The 21,350-nt window shown below is 35.1% G+C and overlaps 1 protein-coding gene across 3 annotated transcripts in view; it reads left to right on the top strand.

The window, feature by feature from the left end:
* The first annotated feature begins 348 nt into the window (after positions 1–348).
* Positions 349–21,350, top strand: part of DLG2 (discs large MAGUK scaffold protein 2) — a 1,520,398-nt gene continuing 1,499,396 nt past the window's right edge. For 2 of the 3 annotated variants that reach the window (XM_031963717.1, XM_031963716.1), the window contains exon 1: positions 350–772. In XM_031963717.1, coding sequence (XP_031819577.1) covers positions 671–772 — 102 coding nt within the window. In that variant the 5' untranslated portion in view covers positions 350–670. Of the gene's footprint in view, positions 773–21,350 lie in introns of all 3 variants that reach the window. The other variant, XM_031963714.1, reaches the window with a different exon arrangement.

Below are 21,350 nucleotides of genomic sequence, written 5' to 3'. Positions count from 1 at the left end.
GCAGGGAATCCTCTTTGGAACGAATAGAGAAGATTCGATCTCCTAAGAGAAGTAGTTGCCTGCCCCACTGATCCCTCTTCCTGCCTTCTTTCCTATGCTTTCTACTCCCCTCCCCTCCATGACTATGGATTGCAGCAAGCCACTGGCTTTTTACCAAATCAGGAGCTGCAGTATTTTTCTTCCGATGGAATAATTTCAGCCCACTTCAGCTCTCATGACACTCTTCTGTGATCGTGGAGAGTGGGCGGTCACATCCTTTTACATGCTAATACGGCCCCACCTACTTTTAACCCTACCCACCTCGCTTCCCTTTTTTCCTCCTCCAGTTTCAACATTAAAAAAAAAAAAAGCCAATCTCTCCCAGGAAAAAAAAAAATCCCAAACTAATTTCCCAGTGTCAGGAAAACGCGGACGGAGGTCCTCCGTTCAATGCTGCATCCTTGATTTCATCCCTCGCCACCCAGGAGAGGCAAGGAGTAGAGAGCAGAGCAGAACCCAGAAGAACCGAGGAGGGATGGAGCGGGACATAGGGAGCGGTTCCAGCAAGCTTCCTCTGACCAGCAGGAAAAAAGCAGAGAGCTGCTGAGCGGCATATGCCGCCAATCCATGTGGTGTGGGAGCGTCTTGTTGTCGTCCCACAGTAACCTGTCAGTGCTGCGGCCCTGAAGGAATGTCCCCTATTGTTAAGAACCCTGACTGTTTCACACCAATGATTTGCCACTGCAAAGTTGCCTGCACCAACAACACGTTGTCGTTGATGTTTGGATGCAAGGTAGGACATGGGTTAATAATCTACAGTCCATGCATGCTACCTCCAGTCTCGGGGACTCAACGAACAATTCCTTCATTGCTCAGACAGAGCGGAAGACACCGGTGTCTTTCTCTTTGTATTAGAAAGGAGCCCGAGCCAGAGGGAAGTTCATTTCTGTTGGGCGATTTGTGGTGTTTGAAACGATAGTGGCTCGGAGATGACTGGGCAGGTGGAAAGGGACCTTTAATGCAATGAATACTCTAAGCCTTAGGTAGCTGCACGACTGATGTTAATTTCTAAATTGGGGAGATTTGGCTTTTACACTTAGCTAATGAGAATGAGATTCCTGACTCGCTCCCGTGAGCTCTCTTCCCGTTACCAATTATTTTGTAACCCTGAACAAATGAGGGCTAAATCTTGCCTGGAGGTGAGGAACGGGGGGCGTTGCTTGTGTCTGTTAAGTGACTGATGCAGAATCTGGAGTGAACAGTTTACAGAATTCTACTTTGCAAAGGTTTCGGCTTTTATTTGTTTTTGAAAGTGTTGATTTATGTTTATTTACTCTCCTAAGTGTTTTCGCTCGGGGGTTTACAAAATCAGTGTGAAACCCTCACAGGGAAACCAAATCAAAAGGTGGCGCAGTTACCGGGGAAGTTTTCAGCTAATAACTGACCCTCTCCCGGTGCTTTCTTTTCTCAAGAAAATTCGATTTAGAGAGGTTTAGCGCTCACTTCTGCAGAGCCCAAAGGTTTTATTGGAGTTGTTGTATATTCGAGATTTTTAATCCTTTGAATATTGACATTTTGAATGTAGCAACATCTTTATTTACTGAGCTATCAATCATCATCCAGCAGCAATGAACTTAGTACCTGTCCCTACTTTCTTTTCGGTAGAAGACAACTCTTCCCTTTCTGTAGAAAATGCTGGTATATACCTCTTTTCTGTACTATTAAAAAAATCTTCAATAAACATGACTAGAAATAAACAAATTCACTTATTTCAAATGCCAAAAATCACAAATATTCCATTTCCCCTTAAAAGTCTTCTGTAAAGACAAAATTCAGGCGGAGCGACTATTTAAATAGTAGCGTGAATACAACCTGTTCTTTGTTTTACACATCTTTAATGAATGTATCATGTGTGGCACAGTGACCATAGTATTTTAAAGTTTTCAAAGTTCAACTCATTACAGGTATCAACTCACTTGAAGCTCACCAACAAACTTTGAGGTAGGAATTGCAACTATTTTTAAGTCCACTTTTACAAATGAGGAAACCGAGTCAGGAAGATTAAGTGACTTTACTCATGGCCATACAAGATAAATATTTTTTTACTTGCATTTTAGACTCAAAGTTCAAAAGGGACCCAAAGCTCAGGAGGGAGATGATTTTCTCTACTTTGCACCTCCCTAGCATAGTGCTATATCTGTTTAATAAAAGTTCGCTGACAGGAAGTCTACGATATTGTAAATGAAAGAAAAACCACACACGCACGTGCACGCACACGTCCGCGCGCGCACCCACCCACACATAAATGGATGAAGCAAAGCTATAAAGATTAATTACAATTCCAATTAAGAGACATACAAGAGACTCCCCCAGCCCAGCTCTTAGAAGGTGGAAAGTCTACAGGTGTTTGACATAGCACATGTTTTCAGACTTCAATGTATTGATTGGCTGTGAAGATTTTCTTCCTTCTTTTTCTTTCTTACAAAAGTACACTTTGTTATATGGAATCGTTTTTAGAGTAGAAATGGAAAATTAAGATGGCTTTAAAAAATAATCCACCACTTATTTTAAAACCATTTGTTAACCTGAATGACTTTGGTAGTCAGTTATGTGGGGGATTAAGATAGGATTGGGGAAAACAAGTTAGATTTAGGTTTTAATACTGATTTTCCTACTTCTTACCTATGTGAGATCAAATCACACAACTTCTTTTGGCCTTGGTTTACTCATATGGAAAATAAGGGTAATGAAATCCATTATACCTAAGTCTTTATTTCAGCTTTAAGATTCTATCTTTTATAATTAGGCATTCTGTTATATGGTCCCTTCTAGCTCAAACATTCTCTGTTCTGTGTTCTAACATCCATTTATAAGATAATTTCTAATATACATACATACACAGTTACGTATATATGCATCTGTATATGTATTTATATGTCTCCTAAAATTTATGTTTCACTTTTAGTAACTTTTGAACTGAATGAGGTTTAATAATAGGGGATCAGTTATTCTAGTAATTTAATTCTTGCTATTTTACTACTTAAAGAGTTTGTGGAGTTGTCAGAAGTTGTATGTGTTAATTATGGTTGCAAGTTAGGTAAGAATTGCATGAATTACTATACTTGAAGATTTGGATTTAAATACCACCTTAGCCATTTAATAGTCATATAATCTAGGAAAAATCTTAACTGGACCTCTTAGTTCACTTACTTGTAAAGTGGCAAGGTTAGTTAAACTAGATATCCTCTAACTAAAGTATTAGTATAACATTTATTTTCAGTGGTATGAGATAGTCACTGGGGATTTAGGAATTACATTTTAGGATGGACATTAATAATCTGGAGCTTATTGAGGATAGCTAACCAGAATGGTTAAGGGAATAGAAATCATAACATTTGGAATTATCTATTTAGCTTGCTTATTTACCTTGGAAAATAAATCTTAGGAAGATATACTTTCTGTCTTGAAAATGTGATGGACATTCAGGTGAAAAAAAAAAAAAAAGATTAGGTAAATTTTGTTCTTTTCCCCAGACAGCAACCGCAGGACTAATAAGAATGGGTATATATTTTTAAATAACTGGGCTTTTACTCAATATAAAGAAAACACTCTGTTAAAATTCAGTGGATTATTTTATACTTTTAGACATTGGAGTTATTGAAGTATAGACCAGGTGATGATTTGTTTGGAGATTTAGAAAGAATTTATATTTATTTTGCACTAAATGATGAAGTACTGAAGGATAAAGTAGGAAAACCAATATATTTTGAAATAAAAGGACCTGAATTCAAATCTTTTCTCTATTAATATATTTAATGTGACTTTAATTGTTAATTAATCTTTCTGGGTCTAAGTTCCAATGGATTAAAATTACATGATCTCTATATCCATGATCCTATTAAGCACAGAATCTCAGAATAAGAAGATATCTCAGAGGTCCCCTACATCAATCTGTATCATATTAAAAAGCTCCTGAAGACTTACTATCCAAAATTTGAAGATACTAGTCAATTTTTGAGATTTATGTAATTTTACACATAAATACACACACCCCAAACATGTTAGTGGAGAGTTATTCTTTGATACTACCCCAATCCTATCTTGAATATAATACTATATAACACATAAGTAATAGTTTCAGATTAATATTCATTCCAACAAATGTTTAAAACTAGTTTCAAAGTGATCATAAAAGAAAATTATTAGACAAAGGAAATTAACCACAAATTACCAATTTAGCAAGATAGGCCAATGGTCTAGGGAATGGTGTCTAATTTGCATGCATGGTTTTGAGCATATTTCCAAAGAGGTTCTTTGATTGCCTTCAGCTTTCTCAAGATTTTCAGATACTGTTAAAGAAAGTTCACATATTTTTATTTTATAATTCTAAAATAAAACTTTATATTAAACATGATTTTATCTGATTTCCTACCTTCTTAAGAAAAGCAAAAGGTGTTTTTAAAAAGATATTGTGCATACTTTAGATTAAGAGAATAATATAGAGAAGTTGTATGGCAGTAAAAAAAAATCTAACATGGATATATGAGGAGAACTCAATAATCTTTAGATGTACTTTTTAGCTGTGTTTTCTCTCTGTGTGTATATTGTGATATGAGTTTATGATCTTTCAAAAATTTCATTTTGTGCATTATTAGTATAATTGTAATAAAATGTAATCCAACTTTGGGAGGCATTGTGGCATGAAAGTTAGTAGTTATAGACCCTATATTTAAATACCAGTATTTCTAATGACTACTTAAATTAACTTTTCTGCAATCTCAGTTTCATTGTCTTTAAATTGAAAGGATCAGAATAAGAGTCCTTGTTCTAAGTCTATGATTCCTAATAAATGGTTTGTTTAAATAGCAGTAGTGAATGGGGAGCTTACACTGCCTTTTAATCTCCTTATTGAAAGACTCTATCGCAATAATACTTTTGTTCATGAAATGTAAAATATTAGTTAAGAGCAAAACTTAATCTGTTTTGATGAAAAAATCCTTGATCCAACTCTGCGAGCAATATCAAGGAAAGGACCATAACTTTTCTAAACATACGGTCCACTCAGAATTTGGAACAGTTTTTCTTCCCTGCATATAAGATGCTTAATAAATGTGTGCTGAATTATATAGAATTAATTTGTGACCACACAGCGAAGGCTAGAAAGACTAAGTATCCTGGTGCTGTCCAGTTTAAAAGTGCTGAAAAGCTTTAGATGAAGTTATTCTTCAGAGAGGAAAAAAGAACAATCAACTGGAACTTAAGAGGAGTGGAGACCAATAGTTTCTTGTCTGGACAAGAATGAAGGCACTGACTTTTCTTCCCTTTTTTCTTGTATCCCTCTTACTTATCTTTTTTTTTTCTTTCACACCTTTCTTTAAAATGAAAGACAGCTTGAGGTAGAGGAAAGAGCACTGAACTTGGTATCTGAAGTTCAATGTTGCTGGTTTCTGATTTGCCACTTACTGATTGAGTAAACTAAGGCAAGTAACTTAACCTCACTGAGCTTTTATTATTTCATCTGTTAAATAGTGATAATAATATGTCTAGTATAATGAATGCTACATCTAGTTTCATAGCTCACTTTTGATATTGATTAGTTTAGGATATTAAGCAAGTTATTTAACCTCTATGTGCTTCAAACAATTTCTTTGGCTTTGGCTACTAAATCATGAGGGCACTTTAATTTGTGCCAGTGGAGGGAGTTTCTTGGATGGATTCATAGCTCCTGTTACACATTATATGTGTGATGCTTGCATGACCCATTTCATAGGGTTATTGTGGGGACATCAATTTGTAAGCCATATGGTGATATAGAAGATGAGTTGTAACTTGTATTATGTTCTTTCTTTGAATTAAATCTGTTGAATTGAACTTCATATCTGCTTTGTGAAGCCACACAAAGCATCTTTTCTCTGTAAATCTGTAGTTACAAGTAACTTTCTGTGTTATCCATATCAGCTTGGCAATACATTTTTGTACTTAAAATAATATCTGATAACTTAAATATCTAGGGATGAGAATTTTGCTTAATCTAAATGTGACTATATTAAAGCCTGTTTTTAGGTACTTATTGACACCTGTCACTTATCACTATGAGTCAAGGGCTTATACTGGTGTAATCTATTTTGACAATACTCAATATATAGAAATCCAAACTTTAAAAATGAACTTATTGAAGAGAAACATCCATTTTAATTAAGAAAATTATTTTCTTTGTAGAATAACTGTTCAGCACTGGACAAATTATTCTGTGGGAGTAAGATATAAACAATCAACAAAAAATCTACAACTGCTGCTTTTTAGATATAATATCCATTATTAGAGGACTAATGGTTCCACTTACTCTATCCTGATCAGACCATTTCTGGAGCATTGTGTCCAGTTCTGGGTACCCCATTTTGGTAATGACAGTGAGATATTTGAGAAGTTAGAGCATATCCAGTGACAAATTAACAATGATGAGAGAATAGCAAGGGTTGATCGAACAAACTAGGAATGTTTTCCTTGGAGAAAAAGAGACTCAAGGAAGATAGGTGAAGGTATGGCACCAAATATTAGAATTGAACTTTATTAGATAGAAGTAAAAATTCTGTAAATGATAAAGCTTAATGGGAGAAAAAATACCATGCAGTTGTCAAAAATGAAATGAGCTGCCTCAAGAGAACATGAATTTTTACCTCAAATGTGTTATCTTCCCTGACAGAATGTATTCTCCTTGAGGGCTGGACAGTTTCATTTCTACCTTTGTAGTCTCAGAGACTAGTACATATTAAGAGTTTTTTTTTCCAGCTGTGAGAGACAGAGTAGATGGCCAGTTATTGTGATTTTCATTTGATTTGTAAACACAGGAAAAATGAAACAATGAGTGGATTTGGGGGAAAAATAAATGAAGAGTTAAATTTGAGGTCAGAAAAACTGACAGTGAATCCCTTCTCAGCTAAGAACAGTTAAAGCAAAAATGGACATAATTGGATGGGAATCCATTGTCAAGGAGTCAAGACTACAGAAGCTATATATACACATTTTTGCTTTAACTGTTCTTTTTCAGAAACTCTCATTTATCTACACAGTCATCTAAATCCTCTTTTCTAACAAATAGTTTCTAATTTTTATTTTTCAGGTTACTTTTTAAAATAATGACTGTTTTGTTGTTTTCCCTCTCAATTAAACAAATTTTTAAAAGGCCTGAAAAAAAATCTGGAAACATATCTAAATTATCTGGCAAAAAAAATCATTTTGTAAACCATGTCCAAAAATGTATGGCTCTGCATTTTAAATTTATTACTTCTATGACAAAGGAAGTGAATGGAAGGAATCTTTATTCTTTTAGACTTGTGTGGTTAGAGTTCTAAAATCTCTCTTTTTACCTAAAATGTTGTCATTATGCATTTTTTCCTGATTTTCCTTACTTTTTTCTTCATAAATTTACAATGGTCTTCTTTGTCATAGCTTATAGCACAAGAAAATAGCAAATTTCTTTAGCCATTCTCCACAGGAAGACGCACTCTTGGTTTATAATTTTTGGCTACTATAAAATACTGCTAAAATTTTGTTTTAACATATCAATTGTTTCCTCTTTCTTTTATTTCTTTAGGGTATAGGCCTAGTAGTGGTAAAGTTGAGTCAGAGGATATGCACAATTTGTTGATTTTTCTTGGGATTAGTTCCAAATTGATTTTGAGAATAGATGAATCAATTTAGTTGCTCCAACAGTATACAATGTACCTGTTTTCCTATAGCCTTTCCAAAATTTGTCATTTTTCTCTTTATCATTGCCAGTCTGGTAAGCATGAAGTGGGAATTGCTTCAATTTGCAGTTTTCTAATTATTAGTGCTTTAAAATATTTTAAAATTATGCTTTTGATAGCATTCTTTGAAAAATGCCTATTCATTTCTTTGACAGTTTCTCTATTTGGGAATAGCTTTTAGTTTTATGAATTTGAATCAGTTTCATTTATATCTTGGATATGAGAATTTTATCTGAGACACTTGAAACTACATCTCAGTTTCTCATTTCTCTTCTACTTTTTATTGCATTAGATTTTTTTTTTAGAAAAATGCTGCACAAGAAAAATTGGATCTAGAAAAAAAGTAAAAAAAAAAAAAAAAGCTGAGAAGGAAAACAAAAATGCAAGCAAAGAGTGGAAATGCTATGTTGTAGTTCACATTAATTTCCCATAGTTCTCTCTCTGGGTATAGCTGCTTCTCTTCATTACTGAACATTTGGAGCTGGTTTGAATCATCTCATTGTTGCAAAGCCATGTCCATCAGAATTAATGGTCATATAGCCTTATTGTTGAAATGTATGATGATCTCCTGGTTCTCCTCATTTCACTTAGCATCAATTCATGTAAGTCTCTCCAGGCCTCTCTTAAATCATCCTGCTGGTCATTTTGTTGCAGAACAATAATATTCCATAACATTCATATACCACAATTTATTCACCCATTATCCAATTGATGGGCATCCATTCAATTGCCAGTTTCTATCCACTACGAAGAGGGCTGCCACAAACATTTTTGCATGTACGGGTCCTTTTCCCTTCTTTAATATTTCTTTGGGATATAAGCCCAATAGTAACACTGCTGGATCAAAGGGCATGCACAGTTTGATAATTTTTTGAGCATAGTTCCAAGCTCTCCAGAATGGTTGGATTCATTCACAATTCCACCAACAATGTATCAGTGTCCCAGTTTTCCCACATCCCCTCCAGCATTCATCATTATCTTTTCCTGTCATCTTAGCCAATCTAAGAAGTGTGTAGTGGTATATCAGCTGTTTTAATTTGTATTTCTCTGATCAATAGTGATTTATAGCACTTTTTCATATGACTAGAAATAGCTTCAATTTCTTCATCTGAAAATTGTCTTTTCATATCCTTTGACCATTTATAAATTGGAGAATGGCTTGATTTCTTATAAATTTGAGTCAATTCTCTATATATATTGGAAATGAGGCCTTTATCAGAACCTTTGAATGTAAAAATGTTTTCCCAGTTTATTGCTTCCCTTCTAATCTTGACTGTATTAGTTTTGTGTGTACAATTTTTTAAATTTAATATAATCAAATTTTCTATTTTGTGATCAATAATGATCTCTAGTTCTTTGGTCACAAAGAAGGTCCTCCTCCATAGGTCTGAGAGGTAAACTATCCTATGTTTTCCTAATTTATTTATAATCTCATTGTTTATGTCTAGATCATGAACCCATTTTGACCTTATCTTACTGTATGGTGTTAAGTGTGGGTCAATGCCTAGTTTCTGCTATACTGGTTTCCAATTTTCCCAGCAATTTTTGAATACTTCTCCCAAAAGCTGTAGTCTTTGGGTTTGTCAAACACTAGATTGCTATAGTTATTGAGTACTTTGTCCTGTGAACCTAACCTATTCTACTGATCAATTAGTCTATTTCTTAGCCAGTACCAAATGGTTTTGATAACTGCTGCTTTATAATATAATTTTAGATCTGGTATAGCTAGGCCAGAAGGTTTTTATTTTCAAAATATATTCAAAGATAATTTTTCATCATTGATCTTTGCAATACTTTGTGTTCCAATTTCTTCTCCATCTCTCCACCCCCTCTTCTAGATGGCAAATAATCCAAAATATGTTAAACATGGTAAAAGTATATGTAAATCCAATATATGCATATGCATTTATAAAATTATCTTGCTGCACAAGAAAAATTAAATCATAAAGGAAAAAAATGAGAAAGAGAATAAAATTCAAGCAAACAACAACAAAAGAAATGAATATGCTATGTTGTGATCCATACTTTGTTCCCACAGTCCTCTTTCTGGGTGCAGATGGCTTTCATCATCACAAGATTAGTAGAACTGTCTTGAATCTTCTCATTATTGAGAAGAGCTACACCTATCAGAAGTGATCACCATATAATCTTGCCATGTACCATGAAATCCTGGTTCTGCTCGTTTCATTTAGCATCAGTTCATGTAAGTCTCTCCAGGCCTCTCTAAAATCATCCTGCTGATCATTTCTTAAAGAACAATAATATTCCATAACATTCATATACCATAACATTTGTTTAGCCATTTTCCAACTGATGAGAGTCCACTCAGTTTTCAGTCCTTGCCATTACAAAAAGGCTGCCACAAATATTTTTGTACATGTGGGTTCTTTTCCCTCCTTTAAGATCTCTTTTGGATATAGGCCCAGTAGAAACACTGCTGGATCAAAAGGTATGCACAGTTTGATAACTTTTTGAGTGTAGTTCCAAATTGTTCACCAAAATGGTTGGATTTGTTTAAAATTCCACTAATAATGTATCAGTGTCCCAGTTTTCCCGCAGCCCCTCCCATATTCATTATTATCTTTTCCTGTTATCTTAGTCAATCTGAGAGGTATATAGTGATATTTCAGAATTGTCTTAATGTGCATTTCTCTGATTAATGGTGATTTCAAGCACCTTTTCATATGACTAGAAATGGTTTCAATTTCTTCATCTGAAAGTAATCTGTTCATATGCTTTGACCATTTGGCAAGTGGAGAATGGCTTGAATTCTCATAAATTTGAGTCAATTTTCTATATATTTTAGAACTAAGGCCTTTATCAGAAACCTTAAATGAAAAAAGGTTTTCCAAATTTATTGCTTCCCTTCTAATCTTGTCTGCATTACTTTTGTTTATACAAAGACTTTTAAACTTAATATAATAAAAATTATCTATTTGGTATTCAATAATGAGTTTTTTTGGTCATAAGTTCCTTCCTTCTCCACAGATCTGGAATGTAAACTATCCTATGTTCTTCTAATTTGTTTCTAATTACATTTATGTTTTAAAAACACTTTTTAAAGTCATATGTGATTTCTATGTCCATTTTATTTTCTGTGATCCTCTCATCACTTATTTAGCCATGAATTCTTCCCCATCCACAAATCTGAAAGGTAAATTGTCCCTTTCTTATCTAATTTTTTTTTAAAAGTGAGATGACATTTGATATTTAAGGCATGCAATATATCTTTACTCTGAAAAAAGAAAGAGAAGTTTTCTTCTCAGTAAAATGTGGAAGATGACCTATATGCTCTGTGAGTATCTTGCAGTTTTAGATGTTATAATATTTGCATTATTATAAGGAGGCAGAAGAATCAAGATTTCAAGCTTTCATTTTTTAAAGCCAGGAAGAACAAATAAAGGGGACTACTGATAGCAATTGAGAAGGTGGAAGGAAAGTCAATTTGCATGGCTGGGGCAATATGCTGATGAGGACTTCAATGTCAATAGGCAACATTTTAAAAGCTTTTTAAAATATCTCATTTGGTCCTTACAATACTTTTCTGAGATAGGTACTCATGGCATTATTTTCCTGCATTGTATAGAGGACAAAACCTAAACTCAGAAAATTAGATTGATTTGCCTATCTAATCAGCTAAGTATCAGAAACAGGATTAAAAAGTCTCACCTGACTTAAAGCCCAAGGATTAATTTGGGATGGAATCCAAACTGAAATATCCTGAAACAGTTGTGAGGATACTGTACTGGGGTAAAAGATCAGGGATGGAGATACCAATTGGAGAGAAATTTGTCTGCAGAGGACAATAGCAGTCATGGGAATAGATCAAATGATCTTGTCTGAGAATAATTAATATGGACAATGAAGACCAGAGTAACAAGGAAAGAATCATGAAAGTTCTAGAAACTGTCTGTAAACTGTCTAGAAATTACAGAAACCAAAAATTTTGAATTGCTATCTGTAGTTATTTCTATAGATGCATAAAACAAACTAGAAGAGATTTTTTTTTTGATGGATATTCAAACTCTGGAGTGTTTGCATATTTTGAGGTCCCCCTATCATTAAATACTATGTCTTAACCTATTAACACAATATCAGAGTGTGTTATCACCAGAGAAGGCAAAGGCTAGAAGTTTATATAATTTGTACTTAAGGAAAAAAAAATAGATTAAACCTGACCTGGAAAATGAAAATGAAAAATGAGTTAATGAGCAAAATCAGTGCAGAATGTACCTTAGCAAGCAGGCCAGGCAAAACTGGGGTTGAGGCACTTCAAACATTCATCTCTTTCCCCCACCCCAACCCCCAAATAGCTGTTGAGTCTACAGAATTCAAAATTGTGATATGACCCAGACTTAGCCAAACTGCTTATAAAACCTTTTTTTTGCATTGAGCTTATTTAGAGAGATTCAGGATAAGCCTAGAAGGTCACCTGGTGAGTAATGACAATTCTGTTTCTATATAAACCTAAGACAGAACACTTTCCTTACTACAGCTCTGGGAGGCAGATACTACAAATATAAATAGCTTCATTTTACAGATGGGAAAATTAAGACTCAGAAATATTGAAATATTTTTCCCAACATCCTATGGCTATTTGGTGTCAAAGCTGAGATGTGAGTCAGAACTCTTTTCACTCTAGTACTTTGCCTTTCAGATGAGACTTAATATTATTTATGGTATCTGTAGGCATGTACATGACAGAGTGGATAGTGTGAATCTTGGATTTTGGAAGACCTGAGTTCAAATTTTGCCTCAGCTATGTGATTCTGGACAAGTTATTCCCACACCTCAGTCATCTGTAAGATGTGAAATGATAATAGCGTCCGCAGGCTTTTTGTAAACACTCAAAGATAACATATGGAAAGTGCTTTAAAAATTTTAAAGTGTGGGGCAGCTAGATGGTGCAGTTGATAGAATGCCAGCCCTGAAGTCAGGAGGACCTGAGTTCAAATTTGGCCTCAGGCACTTAAATCTTCCTAGCTGTGTGACCCTAGGCAAGACACTTAATCCTAATTGACTCAGAGAAAAAAAAAGCCAAAAAAAAAAAAATTAAAGCACTATATATATGCTAGATGATATTACTTCATTTTAACAACTTGACTTTGAAAATATTTGATTTAAATCTTTATAAGGAGAATGTCCTGAGCATATAATGTGGAATATGCATTAAGTAATTCAGCTGTATAGGTGTTTGGGAATAAAAGAACTGAGAATCTGTAACTATGGTTACTTCTGCCCTTTGCCTGTCAAAAAAAAAATACAGTCAACAAGCATTTGAGATGCTTTACAATCTGATCTCATTTTTTTGTTGTTCCTTTAATTTCTTCCTCCATGAATTCCTTGGTCCAGGCAAACTGCTCTGTTTTCATCCTCCCCTCCATGTGTGTCTTAGATTATATGATCCTATAATGGTCTCCCTGCCCATCTCTACCTGTATAAAACCTTTCATTTCCTATAAGGCCCCATATTAGCTTTCCAAAAATTTCAGAACCTCCATTCTTTCAGAATATCTAGTCCTAGAATTGATCAGACCCTCTGTATTTCTCTTATTGCACTTTGTTTAGACCAAGCTTCTTAAACTTGTAACTGAATGTGGTGGTCACTAAATTATGATTTATTATCAGAAAATGATTGTTTTATATACCCATTTTATATACCTACATATCCTGGGTCGTGTAAAAATTTCTTGGGCAAAAAGTGGTCATGAGTGGAAAACATTTAAGAAGCCCTGGTTTAGACCTCTCATTAGCCCTTATACTTTTTTGGTATTGTGGTTATCTATAAACTCTATATTATCTTCTTGAGGTTAAAAACCATCTTGTTCACTTTTTCCCCAATGTTACTCCTTCATAAATATTTTCTGACCTCCACAACATCTCTTGTGTCTGCTCCTTCTCTTACTTAATTCAGCCTTCACCACCTTTTGTCTGAACTATGCCAAAAGCATTTTAATAAGACTCTACATCCAGTGTCTCTACTCTCTAGTTCATTCTATACAAAGAAGTTATTTCCCCATGTATGGAATATATTTTTTTCTCATCTCTGATTCAGAATTGCTAGAATCCTCCAAAGCAAAGATTCTACAGGAGGCTTTTCCAGATGAACTTAGTTTTAATGTGCCCTCTCTTTAAAATTGTTTTGTACCTATTCTGTTTCCTTACCTTTATACATGTCAATTCCACTCCTAGTAAAATGTCAATTCCTTAGGGCAAGGACAATTTTGTCCTCTATCTTCTTTGTCTTTATCTTCAACTCATAGCACAGTATCTTGCACATAGTAGGCACTTAATACATTTTAAATGAATTGAAATGTAACAGTTCCATAATTTATTCAGGAATGGGAGATAATGCATTTTATAATGTAATCAAATTTCCATACCTTGGGGAGTAAATTGATCAATAAACATTTATTAAGCAGTAGAGAGGCTCCTCTCTATTAGTGTTTTTTCGAAGGTCATGGCCTAACTCCGTAATAAATCACAGCCTGTACTTCTTGATGTTGCATTGATGAGGCATTAATTATGACATTAATGGAATTTTCACTGATGCTTATCTAGAAGAATGTGCTGGGTCATATTATATATCTGGGTGCCTTAGTAGAGAATTGATTATGTTGCCGTATCTTTACATGCTAGTTCAAATGACTGAATCAGGATGAATGAAAGCATTCTCCAAAGTGATGGCTCCCAATTGTCTCACAAAGAAAGTAGTTTTTTGGAGAATAAATGTGGACACCAAAACAAAACATTCTTAGATTTATAAAAGAGAAAAAAAAATACAATAAGCATTAACTTTTGACAGTCATCTATTGCATTATATTTATTGCAGTTTTTCAGATCTGAGTAGCAGTTTAAATTATTTTGCTTGATGACTGCTATTGAGAAATTCCATTTATATATTATAGTCATAAGAATATGAACTGGTCTAGCATCCATATTTTACATTAAATTAATCAGGGATTTATGATAACATAAATGTGTATTTTGCCTAAGAACAAGATTGGATGCAATATGTTAATTTTGATTTAGCCTAATAATGGGTTTGTGCACCCAATAGACACTAAAATGTTAATTGGCTGATTTTCCGGTGACTAAGTTTCTCAATTTTATTCCAGAATAATACCTCCAAACATACTGCAATTTTGCCAAGTACCTATTTGTACCTCACATATTAATTAATTAGTACCTATTATGTGCTCAGCATTATGCTTGACTCTGTGGGTGGGGGTGGGTGAAGAAGATGATAATAGCAATAATTCCCATTTTTGTGGGATTCATTTTTGTATTCAGTTGTAATCTATAATTTCCTTCTTTTTAAAGATGTGATATGTTTTGTTTTGGTGCAACATATACTTCCCAAGAAACACTCAAAGAACTCCACCCCCACAGTGGACATTTCCCAAAAAATGTTTAAGCAAAACCACCTAATGATTAATGAACTGGCATTTATTAAGCACTGACTCTATATCAGGGACTCTATCAAGTGCTAGAGATACAAGTATAAGCAAATAAAGCAATCTTTTGTCTAAAAAGTTATAATGGGAACTAGAAAGTGGGGGATGTAGACAAAGAAGGAAGGAAGGAAGGAAGGAAGGAAGGAAGGAAGGAAGGAAGGAAGGAAGGAAGGAAGGAAGGAAGAAAGGAAGAAAGGAAAGGAAGGAGGGAGGGAGGGAAGGAGGAGGAAGGGAAGGAAGAGGGAGGGAGGGAGAGAGGGAGGGAAAGAGGGAGGGAGGAAGGAAGGAGAGAGAAAGGGAGAGAAGGAGGGAGAGTCAGAGGGAGGAAGAAAGCAAAGAAGTAATGAATAAAAGAAGGAAGGGAGGGAGAATCAGAGGGAGGAAGAAAGGAAGGGAGGAAGGGAGGAAGGAAGGAAGGAAGGAAGGGAAGAAGGAAGGAAGGAAGGAAGGAAGGAAAGAAGGAAGGGAGGAAGGAAGGAAGGAAGGAAGGGAAGGAGGGAGGGAGGGAGGAGGAAGGAAGGAAGGAAGGGAGAAAGGGAGGAAGGGGGGAGGAAGGGAGGGAGGGAGGAAGGAAGGAAGGAAGGAAGGAAGGAAAGAGACAAAATTTTAAGTGTGTAGGCATTGTGTCAATTGTTTTGCACATATTATCTCAAAGCTCAGATTTGAACTCTGGCCTTCCTCTCTCCAGGTCTAGACCTCTATTCTCTCAACTCGCTCATTTCCCCACTTTTTATAGATGATAAAATTGAGCCCCAAGAGAGGTAGCATATCTTCCTCATGGCCAGCGAGTTGTAGAGTAAGTAGTGGAGCCATGATTTTATCTCAACTTTGCTGAATGCAAGTTCAGCTCTCTTTTGAATATAAAATACTATCCTTCTTTCAGCAAATAATGACTTGTTTTTGTTTAGGATTTATGTTGAGGATCTGGCAGATTTGCAAAATAATTTCTACAAAGCCTAAAGCTTCTTTACCTCTATTAGGGGAGGAGTAAGCAGGTTATTAAAAAGTGATAGAAAGAAATACTCAATATACTTGTCTCCTCATTCATTCATTCATTCATTCAATAACCATTTATGATGTTCTGACATTTATATAAAGCTTTAAATGTTGCAAAACTCTTTTCAATACTCTCATTTATGTTTGACCACCAACCTGTGAGATTCTGATATTATTATCCCTACTTTACAAATAATGTAAATGAAAGTTCAAAGATGTTCAAGGTCTTCCTCAATTGTTACCAAGGGGTAACACTTGAAGTCCTAAATTCCAGCATTATCCACTACATCATACCAGATGTTATAGTAAGCATGGATAGGGACAAAAGTGACCATTAAAGTCAAAAGATATGAACAGACAGTTTTTAGATAAAGAAATAAGCCATTTCATTTCATATGACAAAATGCTCTAAATCACTGTTGATTAGAGAAATACACAAATTAAGACAACTCAGAGGTACTACTTCACATCTCTCAAATTGGTTAAAATGACAGGAAAAGATAATAATAAATGTTGTAGGGTATGTAGATAAACTGGGATATTAATACATTGTTGGTGAAGTTGTAAACTGAACCAACCATTCTAGAAAGCAATTTGTAACTATGCCCAAATGGGCTATAAAGCTGTATATATCCTTTGATCCAGCAGTGTCTCTACTAGGTTTGTATTCCAAAGAAATAATAAAAGAGGGAAAAGGACACACAGGTGCAAAAATATTTGTAGCAGTCCTTTTTGTAGTGGCAATTGAGTGGATGCCCAACAGTTGGAGAATGGCTGAATAAGTTATGGTATATGAATATTATGGAATATTATTACTTTATAAGAAACCATCAACAGGATGATTTCAGAGAATCTTGGAGAGAATGACAAGAACTGATACTAAGTGAAGCAAGTAGAACCAGGAGAACATTGTACACAGCAACAGCAAGAGTATGTGATGATCGATTGCGATGGACATGACTCTTTAATAACGAAGTGATTCAAGTCAATTCTTTTTTTTAAATTTTTTTTATTATAGCTTTTTATTTACAAGTTATATGCATGGGTAATTTTACAGCATTGACAATTGCCAAACCTTTTGTTCTAATTTTTCCCTTCCTTTCCCCTATCCCCTCCTCCCGATGGCAATTTGACCAATATATGTTAAGTATGTTAAAGCATATATGTCCTAACAGTTATTTTGCTGTACAAAAAGAATCAGAGTTTGAAATAATGTACTATTCACTTGTGAAGGAAATCAAAAATGCAGGCGGACAGAAAGAGAGGGATTGGGAATTCTATGAAATGGTTCATAGTCATCTCCCAGAATTCTTTCGCTGGGTGTAGCTGGTTCAGTTCATTACTGCTCTGTTGGAACTGATTTGGTTCATCTCATTACTGAAGATAGCCATGTCCATCAGAATTTATCATGATATAGTATTGTTGTTGAAGTATATAATGATCTTCTGGTCCTGCTCATTTTACTCAGCATCAGTTCATGTAATTCTCTCCAGGCCTTTCTGAAATTCTCCTGCTGGTCATTTCTTACCAAACAATAATATTCATGTACCACAATTTATTCAGCCATTCTCTAATTGATGGGCATCCACTCAGTTTCCAGTTTCTGGCCACTACAAAGAGACCTGCCACAAACGTTCGTGCACATACAGGTCCCTTTCCCTTCTTTAAGATTTCTTTGGGATATAAGCCCAGTAGAAACACTGCTGGATCAAAGGGTATGCACAGTTTGATAACTTTTTCAGCATAGTTCCAAATTGCTCTCCAGAATGGCTGGATGTATTCACAATTCCACCAACAATATATTAGTGTCCCTGTTTTTCATTGCGCATTATCTTTCCCTGTCATTCTAGCCAGTCTGACAGGTGTATAGTGGTATCTCAGAGTTGTCTTAATTTGCATTTCTCTGATTAATAAAGACTTGGAGCATCTTTTCATATGGCTAGAAATAGTTTCAACTTCTTCATCTGAGAATTGTCTGTTCATATCCTTTGACCATTTATCAACTGGAGAATGGCTTGATTTCTTATACATTAGAGTCAATTCTCTATATATTTTGGAAATGAGGCCTTTATCAGAACCTTTGACTGTAAAAATATTTTCCCAATTTATTGTTTCCCCTCTAATCGATTCAAGTCAATTCTAATAGATTTCTGATGGAAAGAGCCATCTACATCCAGAGAAAGGACTATGGAGATTGAGTGTGAATCAAAGGATAGTATCTTCACCTTTTTTGATGGCATTGTTGTTTATTTGCTTGTTTTTTTCCCTTTCGCATTTTTTTTTCTTTTTTGATCTGATTTTTTCTTGTACAGCACAACAAATGTGGAAATATGTTTAGAAGAATTGCAGATGTTTAACCTATAGTGTAGTACTTCCTACCCGGGAGAGGGGGCAGTAGGAGAGGAAGGGAGAAAAATTTGGATACACTGATTTTTCTTCTGCAGCAAAATAACCATATGGATGTGTGTGTGTGTGTGTGTGTGTGTGTGTGTGTGTGTGTATGTATTGTATTTAACATATAATTTAGAATTTTTCACATGTATTGGTCTACCTGCCATCTGGGGGAGGGGGTGGGGGAAAGGAGGGGAAAAGGAACAGAAGGTTTTGCAAGGGTCAATGATGAAAAATTACTCATGCATATATCTTGTAAATAAAAAAAGCTATAATAAAAAAGAGCCATATCACAACAAAAAAGAAAAAGAAAAATTTGGACACAAGGTTTTGCAGAGGTGAATGTTGAAAACTATATTTGCATATATTTGGAAAAATAAAAAGTTATTATAAAAATTATCATTAAAATATGTGCCATACTTACTAATATAGTACACTAACTGTACAAGAGAGATAAAAAGGATCATATGAGGTTACTTTGGAAAAATCAAGATTATTTCTCATTGCAAAGACCAGAAAAGATGTAATCATATTTGATTTGGGTTTTTAAAGGGAGACAATGAGGCATAATAGATAGACAGTTGACCTTGGAGTTAAGAAGCTGCAAGTAAAAACAAATCACATTGGATACTTAACAGCTGTGTGACATTGGGTGAATCACTTGAATTGTTTCAAAATCTTAAAATCAGGATGCTAATAGAACAGACTTCACAGGATTTTTGTGAGGATCAAATAAGGTAATAGGTGTAAAGTGCTCTACAAACACTGAAACATTACATCAGTGGTACCTATTATTGCTATTAACACTTCTTGCTCAACTTAATTTTTAAACTTTACTTTCTCACTATTAGCCTTTCTGCTCTGGCAGTTTTTTTCTGCCTATAAGACTGCTTACATCCCAGCTCAACCTGCTTCTGAATTTTTAAGCTTCCTCCATAGCATTCTGGGCTCCTTCTAATAGATACTTTTTCCTCTTCTTTTCCCCTTTCCTATTCCCCTTGGCTAATGCTGAAAAATACTTTCATTGAAAATTATGATCTTACACTTAACACTTCCTGGCTGTGTGACCCTGGGCATGTCACTTAACTCCAATTGCCTCAGCAAAAACAGAAAAGAAAAGAAATAAAGAAAGAAAATTATAGTCTTAGAATTCTGCCCATGTCACTGAGAGATTGTGTGATTTGCTCAGAGTTAGACAAGGAGTATGTGTCAGAAGTGGGACTTAAACTTACGTTTTCATGTCTTCAACAACAGTTTTCTATACTCCACAACATGCTTTCTCTCCTTACTATTGCTATTATTACTACCATTATTTGGGTTAGGGTAGATTATATTGTATGAATGAAGGTGGGGGCTCCTGGATCAATTCTGGTGTTTTTTGTTGGGAGAATAGAAAAATCTCTCTTATGCCACTGGATGCCAAAAGGCAGTTCTGTTCAGATCCAAAGCAGGGCTGTGTCCTTGGCATTCCCCAGTGGAGCTAGGGAATATATCTGGCAAGTCCTATGTACTGCAGAGATGGTGAGACTGACCAGTCAGTTATGGGGAGAAGCTGAGTTACACATTCTATAAGTGGCAAGAAGAATGAATTACCACATTATACACCCATAGAGTATTAGGGCTGGAAATTATTTAGACATCATTGAGCTATTTCCTTTCATTTTATGGATGAGGAAGAAATGGTTTGACTAAAGGTAGGAAGTGTCAGAGCTGGGATCCTAATCCCAGATTTGCAGATTTATAGTTCAGCACTGTTCTCTGTACTGTGCTGCCTCTTCTATTTCTAATTGTGCTGAGAAGCAATAGTCAGAGTCAGAGACCTTCTTCTCTCATACCAGGAGAATGCTGAACTTTGTCACATGACTCTGAGCAAGTCATTAGCATCAGTTTTTTTATTTTAAAATATTATTTCATAACAGAGAATTATAAGAGTGCTCTTAAGCACAAGGCACATCTTGGTGGCAGAAGATACTACCATGGATGGATGGTCGTTATTGTTATCGTCAGAGGTAATTCATGCTCTGTCATATTCTATTTGATAACCATTTCCCCTTTTTTGTGCTTGCTTCCTTAAAAAGTTAGTTTTGAATAATAGTAAACCATATTTTTGTCAAACTCTTTTTTTCCTCCCTTAAAAGGACCCAATAACCATATAGGGGAAAAATTGTCTCTTTGGAATACTAATGCTTGCATAATTCCCAAGGAAGCTATCTTGAGGTTTTGTTAAATGAAAACATTTTTTCTTCATTTCTGAGCTGTGCGTGTTGGAGGAGTTATGCTCCCAGTAAATTGCTACGGTTGGTCTGTGAACTCCAGGAAAAAGGTTTTATAATGAAAATGCTGACAGGTCTTTATCTATAGCAGTATGAGTAGTGTTGCTATGATCTCATTTATTGTAGAAACTGGATTTTTATTTTGGCCAAAGAGGAGGGTAAGCTTCCTCTGGAGCTTTGATGTTGTGAATTTTTCATTTTGAAAAGTTCATATAGAAAGAACTGAAGGGAAGTGGGAAAACAGAAACATATGAAGGGTGATCTCCATACTTGTGGTAATGCATTAGTTCAAATTGCTGTCCATTTTGTAACTGAATGCAGCTAGATAGTGAGGCATGGGCTGCTGCCTCATTGAAGGAGGTGTTCCTTTGAGATTAGATCATGGGATCAATGAATGAAGACTAGAAAGGACCTCAGAGGTCATCTAGGGTAATCTCCTTATCTGAGGAAGAAATAACCTTGGAGTGAAACAGGTGGTAATGACAAGAGCTAGTTTGTGACTCCTAA

Source organism: Sarcophilus harrisii, chromosome 3 (genome assembly GCF_902635505.1).
Source record: "Sarcophilus harrisii chromosome 3, mSarHar1.11, whole genome shotgun sequence".
Taxonomy (NCBI): Eukaryota; Metazoa; Chordata; class Mammalia; order Dasyuromorphia; family Dasyuridae; genus Sarcophilus; species Sarcophilus harrisii.
The sequence above is the reverse complement of the archived record's forward strand: the minus strand, read 5'-3'. Positions and strand labels throughout refer to the sequence as shown.